The following is a 19,904-nucleotide window of genomic DNA, read 5'->3' on the forward strand; positions in this document are numbered from 1 at the left end:
ACACCTCCAGATATTTCTATAATTTGAAATGTAGAAAGCAAATTTCATGACCTTTTGATAAAGTTTAATTTTTTACTTTATATTTGCAGTACTGGGGATTGAACTCAGTGGTGCTTTATCACTGAGTTACATCTCCATCCCTTTTTATTTTTTATTTTGCTGAGGCCGGCAAAATAAAAACTTGTGATCCTCCTGCTTTAGCTTCCCAAGTTGCTGGGGTTACAGATGTGTGACACCACTCCTGACACCTTTTTATGAAGTTTTAAAACAAACCAAATAAATAATGTGTTACTTAAGGATACACAGACATTGATTAAATCTTTTTAAGAATAAATGGCATATATAAAATTAATAAAGAGTGGTTTCATCTTGGTAGGAGGCCAGAGAAGAAAGGAATTCTCAAGACAGACACAATGAGTATCAGCAATATCAATAGATCTTTCAACAACAGTGGGAATATTCTCTATATTTGGCTCTCCAAAATAGTAACCCCAGCCTCATGTGATCAGAGTACTCAAAAAGAGGCTAATGTGACTGAGAAATTGAACTTTTAATTTTATTTAAATTTAAATGGCTATATACATTTTTTTTTTCCTTAACTAAGAATTGAACCCAGGGATGCTTAACCAATAAACCATATCCCCAGTCCTTTTTATATATTATTTAGAGATGGTCTTGCTAAGTTGCTTAGGGCCTCACTAAGTTACTGAGACTGACTTTGAACTCGCAATCCTCCTGCCTCAGCCTCCTGAGCCAGTAGGATTATAGGCGTGTACTACCTCGCCCAGCAGCTACATACAATTAATGGCCACCCTATTTGATAGCATAATTCTAGTTATTTTAGTGATAGCATCATGCATTTATTTTATTGTTAGCATGAAAAATTGTATATATGTTAAAATGATCTTGTATTTATAATTATTAAAAGCCACTTATAGTAAAAAAAAAAAAAATAAGCTTCAAGAGTTTATGTTGGAACCAGGTATGGCGGGGCACACCCATAATCCCAGCAGGAGACTGAGGCAGGAGAATCCAGAGTTCAAACTGAGCCTCAGGAATTTATCAAGGCCCTAAGCAACTGAGTGAAACCTTGTCTCTAGTAAAATATAAAAATGGACTGAGGAAGTGGCTCAGTGGTTAAGTCCCCCTGGGTTCATCCCCTGGTGCCAAAAAAAAAAAAAGAGCTTATGTTGGAATCTACATACCTACAGCTGTTGCAGTAGGATCACAGTATAGCATAGTAGTCAGTCCTCAAACCAGCATAACATGGGATGATAAACAATCCTTTACATTTAACCTTAGAATATACTATGAAAATTTTTGTATTTTTATTTTTTTGTACTAGGGATTGAACCTAGGGGTGCTTTACCACTGAGCTAGATACCTAGTCCTTTTTATTTTTTAGAGACGGGGTCTTGCTAAATTGCTGAGACTGGCCTCGAACTTGGAATCCTTCTGTCTCAACTTCCTGAGTCTCTGGGTGGAGTCTCTTGGTGCTACTGTACCTGGCTCTAAGCAATATTTTTTTTAGCTTTGGGCAAATTTATTTTCTTATATTTTTCTTTGGCCCATATCCAAATTCATTTGCATTTCCTGAGCACACATCAGCTAGTCTTCATTACAATAGCTTGAAAAGAACCAGCCATCATATTTTTTAACTGCGTACAAATAGTCACATACTCCTGTAATCCTAGCACTCTGGAGGCTGAGGCAGGATTGCAGGTTTGAGGCCAGCCTCAGCAAATTAGCAAGATCCCATCTCAAAATTAAAAAATAGGGCTGGGGATGTGCCTTAGTGGTAGAGTGCCCCTGAGTTCAATCCCCAGTCAAAAAAAAAAAAAAAAAATGTAAACAGTTATCAAGAAATTTAATGCTTAGATGAATGTTGAAGAATTCACTGTTTGGGTGTTTCCCCAGACAGGGACTTGCCAGTGGTGAGTTTATCTGGTAACTTTAAGATGTGTTTGACTCAAATATTTTTATGAACTTTTTTTTTACTTTTATTTTCTATTTAATATGGAATGTTTCATGAATTTGCATGTCATCCTTGTGTAGGGGCAATGCTATTCTTCTCTGTATCCTTCCAGTTTTAGTGTAGTGCTGCTGAAGCAAGCACATGAACTTTTCATATAAGATGAATGTCAGTGGAGGATGCTGGAGTCTAAATGTATTTCTTTAAGATGCAGAGTAAGCCTGGGCACTCCTGTCTAGTGAGCTATGGTTGAAGGGATTGTTCAGGTTGCATTATGATATTGATTATCTGCTGTGAATATAGGATAAGCAAATTCAGAAAGTGGAAGTGAATTATGGTTGGTGAAGATCCTGACATAAAGATACCTTATGTAAAAACTAACAATTTAGTCTCAAATATCTGTCCTGCACTATTTCCATTCTACTTAATGCAACTCTAAGAACCTCTCCAGGGGTAAGTGGAACCATTAGATGCTAGATCTATATTGTTGCGTAGCAAAGCTCTCTACCTCTGTGCCATTTATCTACCAGTGGTTCAGAACTCTAGTCCAGGAGGTGGTGGCGGCAGCCCTGGTGGTGGTGGTGAAGAGGAGAACAGTCATCAGGAATCTGAAACTCCTGACCCAAGTGGAGGCTTCCGAGGAACGATGGAAGCAGACCGAGGAATGGAAGGTTTAATCAGTCCCACGGAGGCCATGGGGAATAGTTGTGGGGCCAGCAGCTCCTGTCCCGGCTGGCTTCGAAAGGTAATTCCTTTCGAAGAAATACCTCAGATAAAAAAAAGTGTCAGGCCCTTTGCAAGGACTGGAAAAGAGCTTTCAGGATCTCTTGGTTTTCCTTGTCCTAGTAAACTGTTTTGTAGCAAGAATCTAGGTTTCTGATTTCTACCTGGAAAGAAATCACCAAAATGTTAATTCCTTTTTTTCTTTTTAATAAAAGTGATAAAAACATCCTCATACCTGTATTATTTAAACAGACTATAAATTAATATGATCTACTTGGATGGCAGTTTCTGTAGTGCATGTGTACAAATACTAAGTTCATAGATTTTTGTACTGTTATAAAGTAGAATATTAGGGCAATTGGAATGCCTTACAGTAGAGATACAATTTATGAAAGTTGAGGTTTAGGCAGTAAAAATGATATTCAAGTATATTTATGTGAAAAGTTAATTAAATATGTAATGCACAGAAGAATGTGGACAAGACTGCATAGTAATCATTTTGACAGTGATCTGAATGGTGAATTGGTGGTTTTTATTAGCTTCCTTTGCCCATTCATATTATATACAGTAAACATAAAGTTTTTGAAGTTAAAAATTTTTTTATGAAAAAAAAAAAAAAAAAACTACAGATTTAAAGCTCCATAACCAACAAGACTAAACTTTATAGTCCTTGGAGGAGTGTAAGCACAGCCTCAACCACAGCCTTTAAGCAGAATAGCAGTTGGCCTTACTGTCCTCACCTTCAGACCTCCCCACTCATTGAATAGCCTGTGCAGAATTTAACATATTGGGGAAATGCACCAGACACTTCAGACTTTCTCCTTGAGCTTAAGTCTGAATTTGCATCACTGTTACTCCACCCATGAAGGTTTGTTGGTTTTATTCCCACTTAGGGTGGTCTATGTTGTTAATCACAACTGTCCTGCCCCACTAGAGGGTGCTAATGTCACAACAGAATGAAAGCTAGAGCAAAAGTGAGAAGGGAGTTTGGAAGAAATAAAATTTCTGCAAACAATTGATGAGATTCTTTCTCATGTATATAGGAGCTGGAAAATGCAGAATTCATCCCCATGCCTGATAGCCCATCTCCCCTAAGTGCAGCATTTTCAGAATCTGAGAAAGATACTCTGCCCTATGAAGAGCTTCAAGGACTCAAAGTGCCCTCCACAATTCCTCCGGAGCACAAGCCCCCAGTGGGAGCCTGGGTAACAGCTTTTTACCTTGAATTGCCAACTAGGTAGAGTAACTACAAGCTTTGCCCAGTCCTTCTGGCCTCACTGTGTCCTCTGGCTTCCCTGGTCTTCTGGCTGCCCTGCCTCAACTCTTTGCTCTCTCTGTCTAGTAGTCCTGTAAGTTTCTGCCCAAGACTAAACTGAGCTGCCTTGGATCAGTATTTTCCCTGCCACATTTCTGACAGGCTAACACCTTTTTACACCAGAAGTTCTCTTTTCTCTCTGCTTCTAGAATACCAAAACTGAAGTTCCTAAATTCTGATTCATTTTTTTATGATAATGCTAGGATGGGTTGGAGGCTCTTAAGTATAAGAAGTAATACTTAAAGTGTAGGGAGGGAGCAACACATGTGCACCCAGTTCCAGCAGAAATGAAATTGTGGTAAATACTTCAATAAAACTAAACCAAAAGACCGTAGAATGAGTTGGACACAACTTTCCTGTGTTCATATATGAGTACATAACCAGTGTCTAACTACTCATCATTTACAACCATAAGAATGGGAAGTTAGGCCAGGTGTGGTAGCACATACCTGTAATCCCAGCAGCTCAGGAGGCTGAGGCAGGAGGATCACTAGTTCAAAGCCAGCCTCAGCAAAAGCAAAGCAGTAAGCAATTCAGTGAGACCCTGTCTCTAAATAAAATACAAAATAGGGCTGGGGATGTGTTCAGTGGTTTAGTACCCCTGAGTTCAATCCCCAGTACCAAAAAAAAAAAGGGAAGTTATACTACATGTATGTGTATTATGTCAAAATATACTCTATTGTCATGTATACCTAAAGAGAACAAATTTTTAAAAAATAACCTGGAAAAAAATAAAACAATACTGTAAACTGGGGATGGGAAGGCAGCACACTTTTCTATAGAAGACCAGGTACTATTCTAGACTTTGCAGGCCATACAATCTCTTGCAGCTACTCAACTCTGACATTATAGCACAAAAGCAACCACAAATACAGGTTGGGTATCTCTTATCCAAAATGCTTAAGATCTAGAAGTGTTTTATATTTCAAACTTTGTCAGATTTTTTTTAATATTTGCATGTACATAATGAGATATCTTGGGGCTGGGGCCCAAGTCTGAACACAGAATTTATTTATATTTCATAGACACCTTATAAACAGTCTGAAGGTAATTTTATACAATATTTTAGTGTGCCTGTTCTTTGACCACAATCTCTTATCACATGAAGTCAGATGTAGAATTTTTCACATGTGGCATCATGTCAGTGCCCAAAAAGTTTTATATTTGGGAGCATTTTGAATTTTCATATTAGGGATGCTTGACCTATAATACATAATGAATGAGCATGCTTGTCTTTCAATAAAACTTTATTTATAAAACAGGCAGTAGGCCAGAATTGACCCATGGGCTGTCATTTGTTGACCCTGGCTGTTAACAAAGTACAATAGAAGAAGGGAGAAAAATCCAGACTGGGATAATTGAAAACCTTCCCAGAAGAGGTAATAAAACCTTTGAAACTTGATGGTGAATTAGCCTTCTTGAATTGTGCTGGCAGTCACACCTTCAAATCATTATAGAGTGATCCACTACATTTCATGAATGTTGACCCTTTAGATCATCATGTCCTTGCTGTGATCAGAAGGACTTGTTCCAAACCAAATCATGCACTTTAAATTTTTTACAGACTCCTTTATAATAGGTGATTGTTCTTTTACCTTTGCCTAGTGGGGACCAAGGCAATGAGAGTTCCCTTGTCCTGTCAGTTCCAGGCACTGTTGTAAACCCAGCACTTTTCTGTTTCTCTTAGACCTTTTCTTGTGTGTGTATTTTTTATCATATTAGTTTAAAAGTGAAATCTGTTTGGATTGGGAAACTGTGACACCTGAGCTGATTCTCCTGCAATCTTTTTCTTGTCCCCAGCCATCGAGGCTGAATCCTGCAGTACCGTGTGTTGGGAAAGGAACACCGTTGACTCCTGCCTGTGTGTGCAACACTCTGCAGATGGAGGTGGAGAGATTGCAGGGTCTGGTGTTAAAGTGTCTGGCTGAAAAACAGAAGCTGCAGCAAGAAAACCTCCAGATTTTTACACAACTGCAGAAGCTGAACAAAAAATTAGAAGGAGGGCAGCAGGTGAGAGCATTGACAGAATAATTGAGTTTCTGAGTCTTTTTTTAAAAAATCACAGAAACAAAGCACCAAGCACTGGATACACTTATTCCTTTGCAAGTCTCTTATCTTTTGTGGTGTCACTTTTGCAATGGGTCCCAGAAGCTTTTGGACCCTATTCAGGCACCTGGATGAATGAGTTTCATCACCTAACTTCCATTGTTTTTTTTTTTCCTGTTTGTTGTTCCTATTTGCTTTTTCTTTTACCTTTTTTTATGAAAAATGTTAAACCTCACAATGAATACCCATATATCCACCATATAGATCCAACAGTTGTTCGTATGTTGCTGTGTTTTGGGGGGCGGAGGGTGTGTTTGTAAATACGTATATTTTTTTCAGAACCATTTTAAAGTAAATTGTGTGTAGCCCACCTAAATACTTCATCTTGCATTTCCTAAAATAAAGATATTCATTGTCCTGGACAACAACAATATTTTATCACACCTAACAAAATTGACCCTAAATATTCTCAATTTCATCTAGTACTCCATTGATAATATTTATTTTCCCAGTTTTTCCACAAAAATGTTCTTTATCAGACTAGAATTTTGTCAGGAGCCACACATTGTATTTGATTGGCCTCATTTTAACCTAGAACAATTTCCTCTACCACTATCACTCTTTAAAATATTTTCATGATTTTTTTTTTTTTTTTTTTTTTTTTTTTTTTTTTTTTTCCCACATTCTTGATTTGTCTTGTTTCCCTGGAGTGTTGTTTAATTCATTTTTCTTTTACTCTGTATTTTCTGAAACTAGAAGTTGGATTTAAGGTTTGGTAAGATTCAGGTTAAATGGTTTGGGAAAAGCACTTCACAGATGATGCTGTTTGTGCTGTCTTTAAAGAACCCTGGTAGGGGGCTGGGGATATAGCTCAGTTGGTAGAGTGCTTGCCTCATAAGCACAAGGCCCTGGGTTCAAATCCCTAGCACCACCAAAAAAAAGAAAAAAGAACCCTGGTATCTCTGCACATAGACTCTAGGAGTAGAGAAATAGATTCAGCCCTTGGTTTGTCATTTATTAACTAAATGTGTTTGGACTCATCACTTTGTTTCTATGAACCCTGGTTCCTCACCTAAAGAAGAAAATAATACCACCCATCCCATATCAGGGTTTTTTTGTTTTTGTTTTTGGATTAAATGAAAGAATGCCTATGAAACTATTTTAGAAAGTAATATATACATTTGAGGTAAGATTGGCAGCTATAGCAGGCAGGAAGATCATTTTGTCCAGGACTCTTTCAGTTTAAAAACTGAGAGTTCTGTGTCCCAGGAAACCCTACAGTCCTGGACAGACCACAGCAGTTGGTCACCCCGTCTGCCACAAATGTAAAGATGTAGACATTTTCTAAGTTGGTGCCATGAACTTCCTACAAAACTGTGGCTACAAACCTTTGGAGACTAACATTGAAAACATAGTCCTGATTTGCCAGGACCAGACGGCACTGTTGCTAATGTGGAACTGTTTCTCTGAACAGGTGGGGATGCATTCCAGAGGAACTCAGACAACAAAGGAAGAGATGGAAATGGATCCAAAGCCTGACTTAGATTCAGATTCCTGGTGCCTCCTGGGAACAGACTCCTGTCGACCCAGCCTCTAGCCTCCTGAGCCTATATTGCCCCCAGGAAACTGGGATCCAGAGTACTTCACAGCACACCTACCGAACGCAGAGAGCAGCTTTCCTGGCTTTGTTCACTTGCAGACAAGAAGCGCAAGGCAGAGGCTCTGAAGCACTTTCCTAGTACATTTGGAGAGTGGCATTGCCTTTTAGATAGGATCTAGGAGTGATTTTATTGTTTTGGAGAATGGAAGGGCCCTGTGGCCCTAGCTTTGTCACCAGTGACTGCCATAGCAGCAGCAGCTCTGTACCTCATCTATTGATCCTACCTTTGAAGAAGAGAGACAGTGCTCACTTTAATTGCACTGGTAGCAGCTCATATCCCTTTTGTCATTTTCATCATTGATTGGAAGCTGCCTTGGGAATTCAGCACCAGGCAGTGCACCTCTGGATGGGGGAGGGAAAAGTATGAAGCTGGGGCCAGCCGGGACCAGGTGTGCCTGCCCGGGTTCCTCTGGAGAGTGGCAAAGTATTCTGAGCCCTCTCTGGAGCCCAGAGTCCAGGAAAATTTGTCTGGTGGAGTCAATCTAGGTTTTGTTTTCAGAAAGTTCAATTACTTCATGCAGCTAAATGCTTTAGGAGGAAAAGTGGGCCTAGAATGCTTTTCCTCTGAGGGTTGATGAAATGTCTTCAGTGAGGAGTCGACAAAGGGCAGGCCCCGCCTCAGCACACAGCTGGAGTTTCAGGCTGTGGCCAGTGCAGGGTGGGATTTCCCAGCTCTGGAAGATGCCTCTAAGGAGGAGTGTCTCAGAGAGTTGAGTCAGGCAGTTAGAAGAGCCTTAGGAAAATCACAAGGAGTGCCTCCTTCAGTGCCACTGCCTGGTATCCAAGAGTGCGTCAGAGTGACAGTGACACTGAGTCTTCTACCCCGGGAAGACTTCGTGCCTCTGCCTTCATGGCTCTGAGAGGTCTGATCCTTTCCTGTATATCTAGTCAGTATTTTTCCCCTTTTGGTGTCTTTTGAAACCATGTCATAAACAGTGAATCTGTATCATCTTTCTTACTTGAGTGGCCCAAAGCCAGCACCAAACCTTGGGGGGTCCCGGAAGCCTAACAGAACAGGTCGAACCTGCCAAATGAAAGGAGTTTGACTGTGAGCTCATTTCTGATGTGCCTTTGTAGATAGGAACAAGATAGTGTTCCCAAAGAGAAACAGTGTCCTGAAAGAACAAAATTCCATGTAGATAGTTCTAGGCAAGTGTTAGATGGTTTCCCACGTGGTTGGGGCTTTGTGTTTCCATCAAGCCTTATGAAGTGTTCCTGTGGTGTTTCGGGTCACTGGAACTGATATGATGGTCTTACATCCTCCTTCCTACAAGTCACAAACTTAATTTTATTTTTCTAAAAACCAAACAGATGTGAAATATTGGAGGAGGACCTGTGTAAGTTAAAATCTGCCATTTCCCTAAAATTAGTGGCGTAAAGGCTGGTGCTCAGAGAAAGCCGCATCTCTGGGGATGGGCAGCTCTGTCCAATGGGATCTTCTTTGGTTTGATGTCCCATTGTTTTCTCGATTCTGAGAAGAGTAGTACATTAGTACTAATGTAATCACTGAACCTTTTCCTAAAGTAAGAGAAGGTCTGAGGGTTTGCTGTAAACCCTGACAGTAGGTTTTGGTTCATCATAAATGCAGCATTGGATTCTTAAGGACTGACTGGCCTCTCACGTTCCTGCGTCCTCACGCTCACCACTTCAGCAGGCCTGAGCAGCAGGGCTGATTTTGGTGTTCATCATGAGGCTGGCTCCTGCTCTGGAGCTGAGGGATATGGGTACGTTGCTGAGGCTGGGGTGATGGCAAGTGTTGAAGGGGCTAAAAGCCCTGCTTTGTTTCTAGAAGGGAGTCATTCCCTGGCTGTGGAACGCCTTGGTCATTTTCTCTAGCATGTTCCCTTGGGAAATCTAGGTTTGCTATTCTCTTGCTGAGAATCTAAATTCTGTGCCTTAGAGACAATTTGCACTTTCCCAAATTGTGCCTGGGACAACATGATTTTTCCTACCAAACAGCTATGCAAACAGAAACCAGTTCAGAGGTGGCAGTGTAGTTGGAGAGAGTGAAAGGTGATACAGCAGAAGTGCCTTTGAATGGTTTCCTGTAGCTGAGTCTTCCTTTGTCCTGCTTTTCTTCTTTGCAGTGCTAGGTATTGCTTTTGAGTTACAGTATAACCTGAGTTACTCCTCTACGCTGACACTGTTGCCTAAGAACTAGCTTATTGTGCTGGAAAGGTTGAGGGTGGAGTGGTTTGGCATTTCTGTTTTAAATAAACATTTAAACTCTGAATTAGTGCTGTGCCTCAGTAAGCCTGAACATGGCCGCCATCACTGGAGGTAAAACACCCACATTCCGGATCTGAATTGAATGTTTATATAAATAAATAAGTGTTCTTATAACAGAAAGAGCATAAGGAACGTTGCACAGAAATAATCTCTGCTGCTTTTCCATCTCTTATTCTTGCCAGCAAAATCATTTCTGCTACTACAACTTGTTTATGAAAACTTTGAAGTGACAGCTCTGGAAGTTCAGAGGGAGGGGGACAAAAAAGTTATTAAAGGAAGGATCCTTTCTGGTACTTACCTCCTCTGTCTCACAGGGGCTTTTCCAAGTGATCATGCCAGTTTCTGTGTACAAAACTTTTCTCTCAAAGAGGCTGAGCCGTATTTGGTCTCCCTGGCATAGCACAGCCAAGTTACAACTGCTCTTGGCTGAGCATTTGCTGAAGTCTAAAACTCAAATTTCATTTTCATCTGGTTTATCATCTATTCAAAACATTCCTAATAGGACATTTCCACAGTGAGGATGTATTTTGGACAAATTCATTCAAATACAGTCTCTGGGCCTCCAAGGAGGTATCAGTCGGTAGTGTCAGAGCACAGTGGGCTGCAGTCGGGACTGTAAAACATGCCCACCCCCCACTGCTGTAATGATTAACCATGGAAGTAATACTGCTCATTAACCCCCCAGAACCATGAACCTAAGGAGGAAAGCTCCACTGTCAAATCTCTGCTACCTCCCAAGTAGTTGTGGAAAGTAATCAATCACCTGAAAACAAATGTCGACCAAAAGGTGCCGTCCTGCATGAAACATGAAGAAATAGTCTCTGCAGGCACTTCTAAACGAAGTGAATTTCCATGTGAGTTTCACCATGAGATTTTTCCCATAGTTTAACTTTTTGAACTTTAAAAATTTATAATGTTTACTTGAACTAAAGTTTCCTGGATAAAGTAATATAAAATATGGACATTTATAGGCAGCATTTTTGTGTCTTCTCTCATCCTATCCAGGAAGAAACTTAGAAATAAAGTTCTTCCCTCTTCCCCAAACCCAGGTCAAGCTAAATTTAAAAGACTGGTGAGTGAATAACCAAGGTCTAAACGTGTAGAGATCAAAGAGAACACCAGGCATTGACTACTGTTTTATTTCTTTGGCAACTAAGAATGAATAACCGCATCCTTGTGTATATAGAAAACACTCCCTACACACACAGTGACCTGTAACCTTAATAACCATCCAGGGATTCCAAAGCCAGGTGCCTGGGGCTGGGGGGAAGGGGGCAGATGAGGCAAGTGACCTAGGCTCCACCCGTTGCCATCCCTGATTGAAGGAGCCAGTTTTTCTGAATCCCACCAAACCTGTCCTTAGGTTGCTGGCCCACTGTTTGCAGAACCTCCAGTTTTTTAAGAGATGTTCCATATTCCAGTTTTTAAATGTCAGATCATATTTTTAACACTGCACAACCAAATAATACACATCTGCAGGACAGAGCTGTCCACCAGCTACCATTCTGTAACTGTGACCACAGCTTATTCTTGGCATCTATTTCTTTTAACATCAAGTGTGGAACTTAGTGTATTCCTTGTAAACTTGCCTGGGAAATGTAAATATCAGGTTAAGTAAATAATCCAGTGTCTGCGAGCTTTCCTTAAGGACTCACTCATCTTTTTATTTGTATAAGTCCTCAAAACCCATTAATTGAGGGCCAACTTGCATTAGGCACTGTTTTTCATAGAAAATTTAAAAGATCTTTTTCCTTCCAAGTTTACTGTCTAAAATAGAAATCAGACTGTGTGCTCTAGTCAGCAGGGACACGTGACATTATACACCCTCCCAGCTTGCTATGGTGGTAGATTTGCTGCCTCAAAGTCATTAAGGCCAGGTGTGGTGGTCACCATACACTTGTAATCCCAGTTACTCAGGAGACTGAGCCAGGAGATTACGAGTTCAAGGCCAGCCTCAGCCATTCAATGAGACCCTGTCTCAAAATTTAAAAAATAAATAACTGGGGATGTAGCTCAGTGGTAAAGCATCCTGGGTTCAATCCCCAGTCGCAAAAAAAAAAAAAAAAAAAAAGTCAACCAATCTGATTTGAAAGCAAGAGGACTAGCGGTTTCTTCCTTTTTCTTTTTTTCAACATATGAAACCCATTAGAATAAAGAACAAGTAGGGAGTATAATGAGCTTCCCCCAACCCCTACCCTGTAAAGTACATAAAGATGTTTCCTTTATTACACAGTACACCACAGGGAAGATTTAGGATATTTTGTGCCCTAACATCACATACTTTTATTGGCATTTGGCCAGGACCATGCCCCAGGGAGGCCAAGGATAGACTTCCATTCACAATGTCTTGTGGCAAAATCTCATTATCTTTTGTAAGAGTTACCATCTGGGCGACCATGGACCTCTGATTCCAGCTCATCCCAAAACTTCGACCTCTTGCAAGAGCTAGAAGAATTAACAGAAACCATACACATGTACCATGACCAAGAGGCACAGCCAAATACAGGCACTTCACTCGTACAAACCACAGTCTGGCTTGCGAGAAGACAGCTTTAATGTAGGCTGCTTGCTGTTCTGTCTTCACCCATCAGTTCCTAGGGCAAGACCATAAGGCACACAGAAGAGTTTGTAATTTAGTGGGAAGTTGGGTCTTCCTCCTGCCTCTTGGTGCCTAGCAACTGCTGTCATTGTTTCTGACTCTGCAGGCAGTTCTAGGCAATGTCAAAGTTTTGTCTGCTTTTGCTTTACATCAAATTATTCTACTTCTGTTCATTGCTGAAGCAGAACCTTCTGAACTACCCAAGGAGGTTTCCACTGTTGCCGGCTCACTCAACTATACTGCTTCCGTGGAGGTGGAGGACGGTTCCTGATGGTCTTACACTTGGGAACGTGTCGCTCAGCCACCTTGGGAGCAAAGTGGCGGCTACAGTGAGGACACTGAACATAGTCTGGGTTTTCTGCAGGCAGGATGGGATGCAAATCTGAGGGTTTTCCACCTTTGGCAATTATCTGCTGGATCTCCCGGGCATGACGGAGGGTATGGATGAAAGATTCGTGCTTCTGCCTCCAGTTGTTCTTCTGAGGAGGTTCCACCTATAAGGAAAAAAGAAGACTGGACCTTCAAAGTGGTGTTTATCTTATTTCCTTCCTCAGTCTCCATGAGAATGACAGTAGGAAATAAAAAGGGTGTTAATCTACAAAATCAAAGAGAACAGAAAAGGAGGACTGTGGTTACTGACTTGTCAGAATGGAGACACAGACCAAGGGCTTGCAAGGGTTGTAACACTGGGAAGCAAATGACGTTCCCAGCAGAACCCCTGAGAGGGTCAGTGCTTGAAAGAACCAGGAGGTAGGAAGCAGGGAGGTGCAGGGCTGTAAGCGTGCTAGACCCCAGGGCTCCCCTTCCCCTTGCACATCCAAATGTCCAACACCTGTGGTGCCCTCACATGAAAACAGGGTTTTTTTGCTCTGGAGAAACCCAACTAGATGGATTTCAGATTCAGGAAATCCAGACAGGGTGGAGAACAGGGTTAATCTTGGACTTGAAAATGGGGACTAAGAGCAAGGATACATAGCAAATTCTGTGACTGTCAACCTCCACCCCCCCAACTCAGCTCCCAGAATAACAAGCACCTTTGTGTTCTCTTAGGAAAGAGAAGGGTTCTCTGAATGCACTAAAGGTGCTGAGAAAAGCCTCCAAACGCTGATCTTGGGGCACCCACTTACAAGACTCACTATCAATAATCTTCAACATGAAGACCTTAGTCAACAAGACCCATGCAATGGTAAATATGAATGGATAGCCAAAGGCCACCAGATATTTGATGAAAGCTCTAAAAAGGAAAAAGCACCCCCAAAATATAAAACAAAAACTCAGGAAGCAGCAACAAGAAGAAAACTTTTTTACAGAAAAACGTATCACTAAGATGAATATTAGAAAAGAATGTGTCCATAAAAAGAATATATTAAAAAGCAATGACATTAGGCTGGGGATATAGCTCATTGATGTGGCAATTGCCTGGCATGCATGAAGCCTTGAGTTCAATACTCAGCACCACCAAAAAAGCAACAACAAAAACAAAAACCCCAGGAACAGAGAACCAGCTAGATCAATTATAAATAAAACTTTCATAGCTAAAACTAAAAATTAAGTAGAAATGTTATAAAATAATGTCAATAAAACGCCTCAGAATGGGAAAAAATTCAAAATAGAAATTTAAAGTAGAAAAGATCAGAAAATTACAAAGTCAATTCAAAAAGTCCAACATATGGCCAACAGGAGTTCCAAACAGGGCAGGAAAAAAGCACAAGGAGAAAATTATCCAATAAATAATACAATTAACATTCCTAGAATTGAAGGCTACAATTCTTGACACTGAAATGGCTTACCATGTACCTAGCATAATCATCATAAACTTTCATAATAAAACAAATCCTATAAATATTCAGAAAAAGGAAAGAAAACATTTCATATAATGGAGCAAGAATCAAAATGGCATTAGATTTCTCAACAGTAAACACTAGATGCTAAAAGCTAGAGCAAAATACCTTAAAAGATAAAATAGTAATAATTCTGATAAAATAATTCTCCACCTAGAAATCTGTACCCAAATTGTCAAATAGGAGTCTATTATATAGATATTTTCAATCATTCCAAGACAAAAAATTTACCTCCTGTGCACATTTCTTAGTAAGTTTCAAAAGCAAGAAAAAAGAAGGCAGAGGACGCTGAAAATAGGGAATCCAACACAGAAGAGAAGCTAAGAGAAGTTCCAAGAAAACAGGTCTGCACCAGGCCTGGAGAAGAGCCAGTCCAGATTGGAGCAGGAGGGGAAAGAGTAAAGGAAAGTGGGGGTTCAGGAAAAACAAACTGATAGATTATGTGAGGTATCTGAGCACTTAGAACATAAACAGATGTCAGACATCAGATAGGGAAAAGAAATTAGAGATAGATATGTAGAAGATGAAGGAAATAAAAACATGTTCAGTTATTAACTCGAAGTACATGTGAACAGGGGCGAAATTTGTTCACTCAGCAGTAAACAAAATGTACAAAGTCATGTAAAAATCCTACTACTGAATTAACCCAAAACAGTAATTCAGCTACAGTGAGGGAAAAGGGATGGAGAAAAGTAAAGGCAGAGGAGATATGAAGGAGAGCTTGGCCCACAGTTCCATAAGAAATCACCAGCTAATGCAGAATATTGGAAAATCAAGAAAAAAATCGTATTTAGGATAGGTAAATGCATATCGAAAGAACCATGTAACAGGGGCTGGGGTTGTGGCTCAGTGGTAGAGCACCTGCCTAGCATGTGTGAGGCACTGGGTTCGATTCTCAGCACCACATACAACTAAATAAATAGAGTTTCATCAACAACTAATAATTTTTTTAAAAAAAAGAACCATGTAACAGAACTGACGGCTGGATTAAAGGTCAGTAAAGGAAACCACTGATTTGCACTGCAGATGATTTAGTACTATATGATTTTTAAAATGCATGCAAATATTAAAATAAATCTTTCTTAAATTTCTTCCACTCCCTTGTAAAATAAATCTTTAAAAGAAGAAAAATAGAAAAGGGGAAAAGCTCTTGATAACATTAAGAGATACAACCAAAGAAAGAGAAAGGATCCATTAAGAGAGCCTCTGAAAAGGTGGTCAAAGAGTCAGTGTTAGAGATGGTGCCCAGGGACCTTAAAGAGAATCCAATTAGGGGAAGCCTCCCTGTATGTACAATACCTATCTTTTTAAATTCTTTATCACATTGAAATTTTACTCAACACTTTAAGCACAAAGCACAAAGATGTGTGTGGTTCCTGTCCTCAAATGCTTATGGTCTAGTAGACATGAGATACAGGTAATGAAAAGATAAAAAGGTGTCAGGAAAATCACCTGTTCTTGTGAGTGCACTAGAGGAATTGCAGGGACATATAACACTCAACTTTCAAAGACACAGAGCGCTGGAATAATCCTTGGGACATTCTCAGGAGTGGGTACACCTCAATCCTGCCTTGGTTCCCCAATACAACACATTACCTCAAATTAGTTTCCACAAAGTTGGGCATCTTGATCTCAGCAGCTTTACTGCTACTATATTTAGGAATTTTAAGAAGCTCAAGATTCTTTTAGGTTGTGGCCAAAAATAAATTGCTGTGGTGGGAAAAGGGAATCCCCAGTGGATTACTGGGTTGACCAAAAAGAAAACAAGAAAGAACAGTAACTGGCCACCCTATCATTATCTGCCAGTGCAAAATGTTGACTTTGTGTTGGAAACTAGATTTTAGGGAGATCATCTCTGAATATTTCTTTTCTGAGAGAAAAGCACTTGAGTACATCTCCATTAAGAGATGTATTTGAGTACACATCTCAATGGCCGTCACATCAATGTGAGTTTTGAAAGGACCTCAGCAAATACATACATCAATTAGTAAATGAGAGAGGTGCCTGCACAGCAGAGGCAGGGCTGGAAAGAAATGAAGACAGAAGGACTTTCATTTTCCTACAACATTAGAGTTAGGTGGGGACTTTAAGATCAAATGGCCTAGGCTTTCCCCAACACTGACCACTTTATTTTCTTTACAATTATTCTTTAAATTCATGATCCCCAGAAATTACATATTATTGTATTTTTCTAATACACACAAATATCATTAAAATAACATTTTCTTGGCAAGCCACACTTAGAAAAATATTCATATTACAAACCAAGTGGTACAACCTTGATAATCAGGTTATTCATGAGACAATCTCCACATCTCTCCAAGTGTATCTATGAAGTTCTCCTGAACTTACCATGTCAGTGTCTTGAAGCCCATATAGTTAACAACCTGGTTTTTCTAACATGAGGAATTTTTTTCAAAAGATAACCAAAAACAGATAAATAAAAAGGGCTGGGGATATAGTTCCAGTGGTAAAGAGACCTGAGGTTCCATCCCCAGTACCAAAAAAGAAAAAGAAAAAGAAAAAAGAAAGAAAGAAAACCAAAACCAAAGTCCTTTACCCTCAAGGTGTTTACACTCTAAAAAGAGAAAAGTATTTTCAAATGTAGTTGTGCTTCTTGTATTTACCAAGAAGACACATCAAATTGATCTAATCTTGAAAGAACAGGTAGCGCTAAAGGAGTGGTGACAGATGTTAGTCTTGAAAAGTGACAGAATATTGCCAAAAGCAAGGAGCCTCTTGGCAAACCAAGAAAATAAACACAAACTGCTGCATAATTTTCTTCTTTGGATGTTTCATGTTTTTTACATTTTTATGTGGTATAAACATGTACTACTTTTATAATCAAAAGGGCATATATTTCTTTATTCTAGATTTTTTTAGTCAGACTAACCAAGATTTACATGCTGGCCCTGCCACTTAAAGCTACGACCTCAAGAAAGTTACTTAACCCAAGCCCCGTAGTGTGTGTGTGTGTGTGTGTGTATGTGTGTGTGTTTAGGGTAGGTCTGAGCCTTGATTTCTGAACTGGTAAAATGAGAGGTAATGACACCTTACAGAATTATGAAAATCACATGAAAAACCTGTCATGGTGCCTGCCACATAGGAATACTCAACAACTGTTAATTCCCACCTTCAGCCTACATGACACATGAATTTTCCCTAAAGAAATCAGGCCCTCACAGCGAGGTCCTCACGGGGATCCTCACAGGGATCCACGCACAAAGTCAAATCCACCGGGTTCTTATTACCTTGACTGCAGCTGGCCCCTTCCAATTCAAGTACTGCTCTAATTCTGTGCCCCTGGCCCGGGCCCTGGAGGAGTCGAACACTTTCCTCTTGGAACCCTGCATCCTGCCGCAGACGGTGGAGTGTCTCTCCAGTCTGAGCAAGAGAAAAGTGCGTCCACAGTGGCTGCACTTGCCCAGTTCTGGCTCTTCCGTGGAGCAGCTGGAACCTGAGGAGCCTGGCACCCTGGACGGGCCAGAACTTCTGGTGGATCTCTCCAAAGTACTGCTTGGCTCTTCTGAAGGCTGAGAGAACTTGGCCACTAATGGCCCTGAGGCTTGGTCTCGGATTTTGTTTTTGCTTGCCACCAGCCTTTCCCTTTTAAGCCTCTGGATTCTATGATCAGAGAACAGGAATGAGCTAGAATTTTCTTGAGGCTGTCCCCAAGTTTTATCCTCTCTCCTGTCTCTACTGAACACCTCTTCAGACCCAAATTCTGGGGAGAAGACAGGTTTGTATGTCGTGTTCCTGTTATTACCTTTAACTTTCCTCCTAGGAAGGATCATTCTCTGTAGCCCTCTGTCTTCATTTCCCTTGGCCTGTTCTTTTTCCTTCTGGATCCGTCTGAGTTCCTCTTCTGTCTTCTTCAACTTTTCCCTCAGGAGAATCTCCTTTCTTCGTATTTCCTCCCCTAAGCTCTCCCCTGCAGCTTCCAGTCTTCGGATCTGCAGCCACTCAGTTCTTCGGAGGTTTGCCATGGCCTTCTCTCCCTGCAAGTCAGCAAGGACAGATGAGTTCACCCCATTCCTCAAGTCAAAATTGCTGTCTGAAAATTCTCGTGACTTAGGGGGTCTCAGGTAGACATTCTGGTCCCCATCAGTGCTGGCCTCACCTGAACTATGAGACTTCCGGTAGACCATGGGTTTCAGAGGGTATGCTCGGTCCACCCCAACTCGCTTCTTTGTAAAGGGGATAAAGTCCTGGTCATTTGCTTTGGGATACCGCGACTGAGAACGTGGGGAAAACAAACACTTTCCCTGGCCCTGGAGATCACTGCCCATGTCTCTCTGGCTGATTTCAGCACAGTGGGGATAAAAGTGGCTCCGGGCTTGTGTGCGCGGGTTCCATTTGGGTTGAGAGTAGACATTATCCATTGCTAGCTCTTTGTTGCTCAGAAGTTTCTGCTGAAAATTGTTCTGCCCCATCGAAGATCGCTGGGAAGAGTCACCTTGTTCATAAGGGTCTTGCTGGGCTGAGTGGAGCCCTGGAGCTTCCGTTTTATTATGTGGGAACATAACGCCCACAGGCAGATGTGGAGCCAACTGGAGACCAGCCATTCAGGGCCTGGACTGAAGCCTAGGGGAGATTTAAACCAGATACATGTGAAGAATTTGTCTGAGGTTCACTCCCGGCTGCTAAAGTAAACTGTTTCTACATTTGCCCTGCCCACACTTCCCTTAAACTTTTCTAGGGACAGTGGAGCTGGTTCTGCCAGAGCTTTCCTTCAGTAAGCACACAGTGAGTGATGATCAAGTGCCACTATGTTAGGCCCTGAGGACAGGAAAACAGACACAGGTGTTCCTGCCACCTAGGTTTCCTTTCCACCAGTCCCAGCCTCTACCATACATGATTATGAAGCAGGCAAAAGAGCACTGGATTGAAGGTCTGGTTTTAGGCCTGAGACACGAAACAAGCAACATTCCCTTGCTGGTCCCAGTTTCTTCACCTGTAAAGTAAACGTCATACAGGTAAGAAAAATGCCTGCCCCGTGACCAGTGCAAAGAGTTCTCAGGGTTTTTCTCCTCCGGAACCGCGCAGGACTCCAAGGAGCACAGAGGCCACTGGAACCTGGAGCAGGTGCCTGGTTGTCAAACACTTTATCCAAGGAGTCCAGGTGGCACAGACGGTGGAGGCCGGCTACTTGAGAGGTGGGTGCCCTTTGACCTGACCGTGGCCGGCTTTAGATCCGGAACGCGGAAGTTATGTTCTGTCCTGGAGGGTCTGCGGGAACCCTCACTGGACACTCCAGTTTGAGGGGCAAGCCCTCGCTCTCCTGCCCCTCGGGTCCTCGGGAGTTCACGGTGTGACCCCATGTCTCCTCTCCCTTCCCGGTACCTGAGGCTCTCGGGACCGCTCCTGCTCAGGGGAAACCCCAGGACCTAGCTTTGAAGACCAGACCCTTCGGCAACCGACAGCCGCGCAGGCGCTCTTAGCCGGCCTCTGTTAGTCCGGTTGCCCGGAGACCCCAGCGCGGCGCGCGCCTCTCCCCGCCTCTTCCCGCGAACTCCGCT

At 41.5% G+C, this 19,904-nt stretch overlaps 2 protein-coding genes across 3 annotated transcripts in view; one reads left to right on the forward strand and one right to left on the reverse strand.

The window, feature by feature from the left end:
* NEK9 (NIMA related kinase 9) overlaps positions 1-9,949 on the forward strand; it is a 36,776-nt gene extending 26,827 nt beyond the window's left edge. The window contains exons 19-22 of the mRNA XM_079127467.1: positions 2,503-2,717; positions 3,739-3,900; positions 5,811-6,020; positions 7,531-9,949. Of these exons, the coding sequence (XP_078983593.1) occupies positions 2,503-2,717; positions 3,739-3,900; positions 5,811-6,020; positions 7,531-7,653 (710 nt within the window). The 3' untranslated portion in view covers positions 7,654-9,949. The remainder of the gene's footprint in view (positions 1-2,502; positions 2,718-3,738; positions 3,901-5,810; positions 6,021-7,530) is intronic.
* On the reverse strand, positions 9,673-19,881 carry ZC2HC1C (zinc finger C2HC-type containing 1C). 2 transcript variants are annotated; one of them, XM_079127469.1, is made up of 3 exons: positions 19,729-19,881; positions 18,152-18,969; positions 9,673-13,038 (listed from the first exon to the last, which is right to left on the reverse strand). In XM_079127469.1, exons 2-3 carry the CDS (start codon positions 18,948-18,950, stop codon positions 12,869-12,871), a joined length of 969 nt encoding a protein of 322 aa, XP_078983595.1. In that variant the 5' UTR covers positions 18,951-18,969; positions 19,729-19,881; the 3' UTR covers positions 9,673-12,868. The 2 variants fall into 2 exon arrangements, with proteins under 2 accessions (XP_078983595.1, XP_078983594.1); XM_079127468.1 differs by having other exon boundaries at positions 17,637-18,969; positions 19,729-19,879.
* Between the last annotated feature and the right edge of the window lie 23 nt (positions 19,882-19,904).

This window comes from Sciurus vulgaris, assembly GCF_902686455.1.
Source record: "Sciurus vulgaris genome assembly, chromosome: 2".
Taxonomy (NCBI): Eukaryota; Metazoa; Chordata; class Mammalia; order Rodentia; family Sciuridae; genus Sciurus; species Sciurus vulgaris.